Genomic DNA, 10,764 nt, shown 5'->3' on the forward strand with positions numbered 1-10,764 from the left:
GACTTCTTTTTGCAACAAGAGGATTAGCCTCCTGCTGGCTATTAGAAAGAATGCAAGTTTACGACACTTCACTTTTCAGACCCTGAGGTTGCCGCCTGGTTAGTACCACAGGAAGCCATTATTATCCAAAACACTGTATAGGTCTTTTGAAACTGACTGTGGAGTTATTTTCTTCACCAGCACTAGGGCTGCACAATTAATCTAAATCGCAATATGGCCTACTACTGCAATTTTCATTGCAAGAGGTGCAATATTTTTTAAAGGCCAAATGTGTGTTAAAATACCATTTTAATTTTCATATTGTAGGGGGGGCAAATATCACACCATAATCATTTCAGTATATTTTTCAATGAAAATGACAATAATGATGTCAAAATGATCACCAACTCTAATCTTATTCCAATTGCAATATCAGTCAAAACTAAATTCAAAATCGTTCAGCCCTACTAACATACTTATACAGTATCTCTACACTAGAAAATGAGCCAATATCTTGCATGCTTCCCAAACAATGGTGTCAAAGCGCATGCTTTCCAGTATAAACAAAGCTGGAATGTCACTGATTGTAGTGGTCTCATTTTCAATTCAGTGAACGGTGCAGTAGCGGATTTCTCCTTTGTGATTTGTGTTGAGTTAGAAAAGAACCAGATGTCAGTCTGCTTTTTTGCAAAGACAGAGTATAGATATTCTAAAAATAGAGAGCAATCAGAGGACTGATTGCATGACGAATTTTCCTCCTTTAATCAAATTATAAAAATATTTAAAGAATTACATTTCTTTGCAAATTGCCAAACCGTTTATATTAGCCTTATTCATTCTGCTTGGGTTCTTATTCAGATTAGTGGCATAAAAAGGTTCCACATAAATGCAGCTATTGTCTCGACATCTTTACTAAAATTAGCATTGGAAATGAACAGGGCTTCCATTGTCGGACTGAAAAGAGTTCTCTGTCTACACATTAGCACTCACAAGTACATTAATGCGCAAACACATCTACCTGTGCATGAGGCAGTAGTGCTGGTTGTCAGCCACATCTATTATAGCTATTAGACAATTAAAGAAAGCACCTGGAGGGGCGAGCAGTAACTATCTGACACACACAAACACACACACACACACATCTGGTTTACACTCTAAGAAAAGAACCAGGGAACCAGAGGCAATTAGTTCAAATGGTCGATAGTGAAAGAGGACTTATTGGCTGCCAAGTTAGCCCGAGAAAGAGACAGAAAGAGACAGAAACAGAGAATTTATTTCAGGCTCTAAAGGTTGGCGAAGCGGCAAAATGGCTTTTTTTTGGGGGGTGAAATGCATGCACGCTTGCAAAGACGCACCCACACGTGCACGCACAGTGGAAAAACAATCGGATTGGGAGTGGGCAAAAATAACTGAACTGTGTCCTGAAGACAGCAAAAGGAGAAAGGAGAAGCAGGGAGAGAAGTAACAACAAAGAGGGAAGAAAGAAGGGGGGAGGAAATGATAGGCATGTAGAGATGTGAGGGGAGAGAGGGAAGACTGATGTTTCATCTTTGCTCGACAGTCGGCTTTGGACAGAGAGGAGAAACCTTTGCAAACCACCAGCCTCTAATCCATAGCTCTCTAAACACCGTGTGTGTGTGTCTATACAAGCCATTGCTTACTGTTTCCTCTTGCATTTCTAAGAAGTAGAGGTGCAAACAGAGGTGACGGGTTGACAGGATGTTAAGCGTCTGTCCTTTAAGATGGTGAGCTGGAAGCAGTAAATACTGCAAATACCCAACAGGGCCACTGTCCTTAGTCAAATGTCCATTTGCATCTCATCTGCATACTTAAGCAGCAACAAACTCCACCTCATCACATCCCAGACACACACTAACACACACACACTAACACACACATGAGGATGATGAGTCAGACAGGACAGCAGCGGTTGCTGGGAGCATAAAAGGTGAGTCTGTGTATATTAATTAGCAACAAGTCTGTCATTATATTAAAAAAATGCTGCCACACAGATGAGAGCCCTCAGCGGTGATTCTTAGAGCAACTCCAGGGTTCCCCAGAGTCCTTGAGGGAGTTCCAGGGGGTCCCCAGTGTAATAGATTACCTGTGTAATTGTAGATTTAAAAAAATAAGTACCAATGAAAATTAAGAATCAACAAATGCATTTGCCACAGTCCAAAGATACTGCAGGTTCGCCTTACTTACTCGAAGTAGAGATGCATGTTGATACCAGTAGATCTATTCTGAGTTTCTCTACTCCTCTATGACAGTAAACTGAATATCTTTGAGTTGTGGACAAAACAAGACATTTGAGGATGTCATCTTGGGCTTTGGGAAACACTCATTGATATTTTTCACCATTTTATAGACCAACTAAACTAATTAAACAATTAATCAAGAAAACAATTGACAGATGAAAATAACCGTTAGTTGCAGCCCTATAGTCAACCCTACAATATCAGTGAAATATCGATAGAGGTATTTGGTCAAAAAAAACGTATTAGATTTTCTCCATATTGTCAAGCCCCAAAATTGAGTTGAAATCTGTAAAAGAGGCGCCTGTTTACCAAAGTTAGGCAGTGTCTAGTCGGCTGGAGGGTCACGGATACAGGTCTCCCATTAACCGATACAGATTGACTGCTAACAAGGGTTCAATAGGTGAAAGTGTGTGGTAAAATTAAAAAACAAAACACATCTCACTGTGTTTTTATAATGCAACTTGTGTCAAAAGAGCACATTAAACTAAATTCTGCCTCGACAGTTTACCAAATTCCCTGAAGGGAAAACGTTGCTCCATATATCATAATGTTCCAGGGTAACAATCCTGAAATGCAATCTACTTCATGCTGGTAAAAAAACATGTTACCAACAGAGAGGAAAGTAGTTTAATGTGTCAAATAACGCAGGTGTTCTAGCATCCAGCATCGACCGACCATCTACCTTGATTCTCCCCGTTTATCAGCCCAGCTTTTCATTATTACCCCCCACCCCCGTCCCCCTCGCTCTCGCCTCTCTGAGAGCGAGTGAAAGCCCAGACAGCAGGGAGGAGGGGTTCTCTAGAGAGCCTTTGATTTGAAGCAGACAAACAGATTTAGCTGATTGTGGGATTGTGGCGGTCACTCACAACAACAAGCGGTTCGTTTATCCTTTACAGAGTGGCCCCCGCTGCAGCCCGTCCTCCGCCCATCACTAACACACACACACTTGCCCGCTGAGACCACAACACAACGGGGCAGATCCCTGGATAACTGCTGGGTCAGACGGCGGTGAGGTTCAGTAAGAAGAACTTTATCTTCAAATAATTTAAGAAGCTTCGACTATATAACACCGGCCCACCTGAGGTCAAGGGGAGCAGGTTTGTGTGGCTGCGTTTGGTCAACAGTTAATGGCTTTACTGAGCAGAAAGTGCAGAACATTTCAAAAAGGAGAAAATGTCTGTAGGGAAGTTTAAAAACATCCAGTTATCCAATACATCCATGTCTAAATACAACTTGAAATATCTGAATAAAGTGATGATAATTTGCCTTCTCACATCACTTGTGACTATTTGTCCTTTGATTATTATGCACAAGTTAACCATATGCTATTTTGGTCCACGTATATTCAGGAGCTCAGCAAAACAAGAACAGCGTTTTCATAAGACCCTGAAATGGAAATCAGCTGATCACAGTATCACCAAGATATACTGTGACCAGGGATACGGGAAAATCAAAACTCATGTATTGACATTTATACCTGGTGTTTAATCATACGAGACATAACCAACACTGTCGGGTCAATATTTATCCTAACTACGAGCTGAACAGGTTTATTAAAACCACTCCATTTATCGAATTACTCTAATTTCATCTCCCTTATTATATAAACATGAATAGACGGATGTTAACGTTAAGGGAAGAGTCATATATCTGTTGACACAGGAGGCAACGTTTACTTAAACATCTCGTATCAAATGTGCTTCACTACCAGGATGATGTGGTTGCTTGAGAAGGTATTTATTGTATAATTGATCAAAATTAGAGCTGCAACAATGAATCGATTAGTTGTCAACTATTAAATGAATTGCCAACTATTTTGATAATCAATTAATAAATAATAAATGTGCTAGAAGGTGTTGGTTTTAATACTTTCATTTTCACAACGTAGTAGGCGTAGTAGGTCCCTAATGACCCACATCAATGGTGCTTATAGCAACAGATAACCTCTATTTAATGGCCCGATGCCAGTCAAATCGGGTGGATTCGTCATGTCTGACACACCCTGTGTCGTGCTGAGTAGATATAAAAACACACTATACTGTTGGCTCTTTTTCTTGTAGCTCAAAGCATTACACAATCTCTCGCCCAACTTTAAAATGTGTTCATTAGTTGCTTCATTAGGTTGGAGGCTTTGCCAGACGTTTGCATTTGTTTTCCTGTCATAGAATATTGCACTGTCATGGGCCATTTCTGCAACACTGTGGATGTACTTGGAGCAAACGGAGATTAAGACTTGGCTAGATACAGATGGGCAATCTTGTTTTTCCTCTCGGTGACAAACTGTAACCATCACAATATAAACATCTGGCGCAAAAGAACGGTGACTGGATGAAAGACACCATTATTTTATATATTTTATAGCTGCCACGAGAAATGTGATCAGACAGGGTATTCTTATCTATTGCATTTTTAAGAGCCTGCTGTACAGCATATAAAAAGGAATTAAGTGTTATAGCGATGCACATCTGCATGGGACGCCACTTTTACTAACATCTCAGTGATCTTGGCCCCCTTATTTAAAAAAATCAACACAATAGTGCCGCTTTGGTTGCCAAATTCAGACACTGACACTTGTCAAGGGATCAGCAGGTGATCTCAAGAAAAGGGTGTTTATTTTACTGTTTAAAGCATCTCTTTTCTACTGAAGTCAACTACAGAGTAGGAAAACATTTGACCTAAATGTAAATATCAATGATGCTGCTGGAGCTACTAAACTTTTCAAAAAGCAGCATCAGTGCAACTTGTGGAAAAAAAATTCAGTCTGATGTGCTGCCCTTGGCACCAGTGGTACTTTTTTCAGATTTAAATGAACGTAATATTTGGGCATTTTTAAAAAAAATAGCCCAGAGCGAGACAATCTGTGTTTCCACTGCACTTTATAAACACAGATTGCTGCCTTGACAAAACAGGAAATCTTCAAAACAGTTGCTTTTGAATGGGGCCAATGTTATGTTGACTTTTCTCCCGGCACACGGTTGTTGTTTGGAAAGTCACACAGTTCACGGTTGAATATCAAAACATAAACAGAGAGCTGGGAGGGAGGAAATTAGGGATTTAGGCACTTTAAATTCACAACATGTGCTATAAATTATAGGAAATGTATCTCTAAAGTAAACTGTTAAAATTTCAGATTAAATACAGAAATAAGGCCGTCTTATTCCACCTTAAACGCTGGTATTTAGCACAGTAAAGACTGAGGAGGAGGATGCACACTATCGACAAACTGTAATTTCTACACAACATTGCCCCTCGTTGACATGATGCGTTTAATACCACATTTGTCTGGGTGACAGCATGACCTTTTAGTGGCAGGTGATGTCATCTGAAGGTCAGAAACGTGCCCCATCAGCATTTCAAACAGTGTCTTTTTAATACCAAATACATGCAATGATCTTTTTAGGTGTCAGGGCAGTGTTTACAACCAGACACCTGTGAGATATATCGATAAGATATCATACTGTGATATGAGGCTGGACCGCATTTTTGTTAACATAATATTGCAATTAAGTTCAATCTTGTCTTTAGGTATGCGACCAAATGAAAATTTCATGTCACCATTATCCTGGCCCAAAGTAATTGCGATTAACGATATTATCCCCATAATCATCAAAATGGCACTAAAACATACTGGAATCACTTTACCTTATAATTTGTTAAGAAACTAATATTTGTATTGCATGACAGATAAGACACACATTTTTAGTGAACATCCTTCTTAGTAATCGTGAATCATAAGGCCCTCCTGCATAAATAATAGATAAATAAAATAAATGAAAAATAGCAACATTAGTGATAATTCCTATATTTTCTTAATTGGGCTCTATTTTTCACTTTTCTACATGATAGCGAGCTAGACAGCTTTTTCAAGTCACTCCTGAGGATAATCATTAGAGATGCACTGATCCGACTTTTTCATTCCCGATACCGATAGCGATACCTGGGCTTTGGGTATCGACCGACACCAAGAACCGATCCGATACAAGTGTTTGATTAATAAGCTGTTTGCCTCACTGTGTGGAAGTGACTGGAAATCATTCTTTTATGTGTAAGGCAACTTTGTAAAACAAAATGTAACAAACAAATACATAGATATAAATTTACTGAAATGTTATTTAGCTATTATTACAATAATAAATCATACACCAGCAACTTAAAAACATAACGTAAAACAATTTTTTTTTTTTAAATCTTCAAAATTAAAAAGGAATTACAATTCAAGTGTAAACCTTTTTAATGCAGCAACAAATTGGTCAAAACTTAATCGAGAATTAAAATTCCAGTATATAATGTATATAGTATATAAACATGGAACTGAATTGAATAGATGGGCCCTGTTGTCACCGGTACCCGATCCAGCTATTTGAGTCAGTATAGGCCCGATATCTGATCCGGAATCAGTGCATCCCTAATATCCACGATTATCCCGATAACCGAAATTCACCATGATCATCAACTTATTGTGAGTGGTTCGTCCCATCCTTACTTGTCTTCTTGGGGTCTTGAAAGCTGCATTACTGTTAACTTATAAGATTTTCTGACTCTAATAGCCGATTGGTCTTTACCAATTACTGCTTTTCATAATCCTCTCAAATATAAATATCTTCTGAAAGCAAAAAAAAAAAAAAATTCTCAATTATACTGCATATTTAGTCAGGGAAGACTTCCTTCATATCAGCTCTGGGCTACAATGACCTGCAGTTACATTTTCAAATGATTTTTAATGAATGAAAGGCAAATATCAGTCCATCTGAATGTCTAACACCAGCCACAAGTGCTCAGTGAACACACCAAACCCTTATCTGCTAACTCACTCAACGCTCCTCTGCCTGAGTCCACCAGTTAACCACCTGAATGAGTAAATGGGAATCAAGTCACCTCAGTGAGCAAGACTGCTCTCCAAAAAGCCCCACGGGAAAACCCTCTTTTTTAAGAAGTCATCACCATCAAGATTTTATCAATTCTTAGTGAGGATGTTTTTAGATCAGAGAGATGAGATCATAACACCACAGATCATGCAGTAAGCGTGACTGAACACCAGCAGCAGCCACCTGAAACCATTTCTGAGACCTCACCACTGGGCTTTTCACCTGTTTCCTCACACACACACGCACACACACACACACGCACGCATACGCACGCACACACTGCAGTGACGCAACATAATAATGCTAGACATGCTACCTGTGGATTTCACCCTGCTGCAGGCTACAAGGCTATACAGCTCTGTTTTCACTGGTGTGGAATGGTAGGACATAAGGGGGCACACAAGGTATTGAATACAAGTCCTATACTGTGAATATAAGGCTGAATTATGAGTCTAATTAGTAACAATTAATGTTATTAATATTAATAAGTCTGTCTGAATTCGCAGGTTATCTTAAAATATCCCAAATCTTCAAGTCACTGTGAATCTAGGTCATTATATTAAGATCTGCCAGGGGCTAAAAAGGTGTATTAAAATCCTCCACATCCATGATGATCCCCACTGTTCCCAGCACTGTGTTGACTGATCAGAGCTGCTTTAATACTAGGCACCAGCCCACTATTGTCCTGACACAGGAAAACTTGAAAGACAGGTATATCAGCCCAGAGGGGGGCGGTGGATCCTGCATGCATTCCTTCCTTCCTTTTTTTTCCCAGGAACTGGTAAATTTCGTGGAATGAGAAAACGCCACGCCAAATTCCATTGAAAATACCTCTAAATTAACATCTCAACTTCACCAGCAGGTGTATGTAGCTATCACAACATGGCATATGATATACTAGCTAAATATTATGATGTTTTGAGCAATTCGGCTACTACAAGTGGTCCAACTATGATCAGCTTTGATACAGTAACACAAGTTGGTATAGTTGGTGTATACTGCTCTCCGCGGCGGAGAAGACTTTCGACTTTCCGAGATAACAAGCGAACATTATGTAAAAGTTCATATTTTGATCACTTAAGTGCTTTTTTGGTGTATTATATGTGCGCCGAATTGTAAAGGGGTATATAAACAATACGTGTTACTTGTTATATCATGTTTTATTATGATTATAAACCACCATAAGTGGAGGATGATTTAAAATGTGTTTTTTTTAAGTGGAGTCTGGCGTGACGTTTTTTCCTCCATAGAAAGCTCACCTCTTTGATTTTCGCCCGTCTCTCCTTGGCTTCTGGGTCCACAGGTTCGTGTCCAGTCGCACCTGGAGGGCGGTGATACTCAACGAAAGGTAACTTATTGACATCCTTGCCACCTTGCCTCTCTTTTACAACTTTCTCCTTGTCGTTTATAATGTCTTGTTTGATGTCCTCGGGTCGTTTCTGGAGAGTATCCTTGGCCTCTAGCAGAGCTTTCTCGTGGTCCTTCCTGATCTTGGCCAGGACCTTCTCGTCGTTGTTTCCAGCGGAACCCGGGTCGCTGCTGTCCGGACCAGTACCGGGACCCGTGCGGGTGTTGGTCTCCACCGCGGAGGAATGAAAGAAAACTCCGCTGAGCAGCTTGGAGGAGTCCGGGAGGAAGAAAATGGCCCCGAAACACAACGTTATAAAAGCGCTGAACACTAACAACAAGATGAATTTCTCTGTCAACCTGAACGAGGTCGGGTTGGCAGACTTCCTATTCGGGGTCGCGGTGAAAGGCAGAAGAGTTGCAACTGGCATTTTCTCCTCCTCTTCTTCTTCTTTCCTCACAACAACTCAAACAAACAACTATTTAAACACTCGAGTTAACTCAATTTGAGGTTATTCCGTTCACAAATCCATTCCCAGGTGATATAAACCGTGTCAAACGAAGCGTAAGTGGTAGAAAGTTGAGGAGTGAGGCGCCTCTCTGGCCATACCGGAGACTCTACTGCTGCAGACAGAACAGAGCGGAGCGGAGTGAGTCCACAGGAAGCAACGGTTGATGATGGGGGTGACTGACAGCCGAGATGAGCCAATCAGGTTCTGCCCTGTGAGTGGTGGGGACGCGGCGGAGAGGGGGCGTGTCCTCCTCCTCAACGGCCGGGTATAAAAGCGCTGACAGCCGCGGAAACAGCTCTATGTTCCACTAACCGTTCAACAGGAAGGAGCACAATGTGACTGAGTTTGGACAGCATTTAAAAGGATGTTTTTCTTTATTGTTAAAAAAAACACATGAATAGACTAAAAATCAAGAATGAAGTGACCTTTTTTTGTTGTTGTTTTTTTTTTAAATAATAATTTTAAATTTTAAATTTTTTTTTTTCTCTCCATTTAGTTTTATCCCTATTTCGTTTATTTTGTTATGAGGAAAAGAAAGGAAAAAAAAGAAAAAATACATATAGGAGCTATCAAACCAGGCTCACGAATTTACGATTACGATACAGCTTCATGTTCCACTAACCATTCAACAGGAAGGACCACTATATGACTGAGTTTGGACAGCTTTTAAAGAATGTTTTTCTTTATTGTGAAAAAAAACATGAATAGACTAAAAACCAACATGAAGTGACCTCACTAACTAGCCGTATTCATTTTTAATTTTTAAAATTTTTAAATTTATTTTTAATTTAATTTTCTCTCCATTTTGTTTTATCCATATTTCATTTTATTTTATTTTGTTATGAGGAAAAGAAAGAGAAAAAAATATATATATATATATATATAAATACACTAAAAACCAACAATGAAGTGACCTCACTAACTAGCTGTTTTTTTTTGCCTTTCCTTGTTGCCATGGTGCTACCGTAATTGTCCAAGAACTAAATTAACAAAATGAAGAGTCTACAGCCACCTTCGGTACCAAAGAAAACGAGTACCGTCACATTTTTAGAATTTTGGTACCGAGTTGGTGCCGAAGTATCGGTTCTTGTGACATCCCTACTTTTAAAGGATATTTTTCTTTATTGTCAAAAAAACATGAATAGACCAAAACCAACAATGAAGTGACCTCACTAACTAACCGTTGTTGTTTTTTTGCCTTTCCTTGTTGCCATGGTGCTACCATAATTGTCCAAGAACTAAATGAACAAAATGAAGAGTCTACAGCCACACTAGTGGTTCTGTACACATGCGGATGTTTACAGGAATAATATTTACCATGTTCACCATCTCAGGTTCTCTTGCTAACATTTGCTAATAGCCCTAAAAGACAGTTGTGGAAACATGGCCGACATTGGCCCTTTTGGTGCCCTAGGCAACATTCAGACGGTTATTAGTCATATAACTTACATTTCCCCTCACTATCCTAGACTTTCAAATAGGCCAAATTGTAATATATGTATCCTATTGTACATACAAGGACAAACAATACTAACATGTCCAAGTTGCTCTCTAAGTTAACCTTTAACATTAAAAGTATTCTTATTCATTATGACTTAATTTTTCAGCATGTATGGAACAAGATTGTGGAGCAAGTAGAGACGGTTAAATATTGCTTTAGTTTTCCACCCCCAGCCAAGGCATTCCTCATCGGCTTACCTTTCTCCAACCATGTCATGGGTCTGGTCACGTGAAAGAATCGGGTGGGTGGCTTCAACCCAATAACTAATTACCAAAAAGGACTCACTAAACTGTAAGCTACTG

General features: G+C 39.5%; 1 protein-coding gene across 1 annotated transcript in view; it reads right to left on the minus strand.

The window, feature by feature from the left end:
• man1a1 (mannosidase, alpha, class 1A, member 1) overlaps positions 1-9,111 on the minus strand; it is a 152,980-nt gene extending 143,869 nt beyond the window's left edge. The window contains exon 1 of the mRNA XM_074614732.1: positions 8,362-9,111. Within this exon, the coding sequence (XP_074470833.1) occupies positions 8,362-8,880 (519 nt within the window). The 5' untranslated portion in view covers positions 8,881-9,111. The remainder of the gene's footprint in view (positions 1-8,361) is intronic.
• Positions 9,112-10,764: the final 1,653 nt, after the last annotated feature.

This window comes from Sebastes fasciatus, chromosome 18, assembly GCF_043250625.1.
Source record: "Sebastes fasciatus isolate fSebFas1 chromosome 18, fSebFas1.pri, whole genome shotgun sequence".
Lineage (NCBI taxonomy): Eukaryota > Metazoa > Chordata > Actinopteri > Perciformes > Sebastidae > Sebastes > Sebastes fasciatus.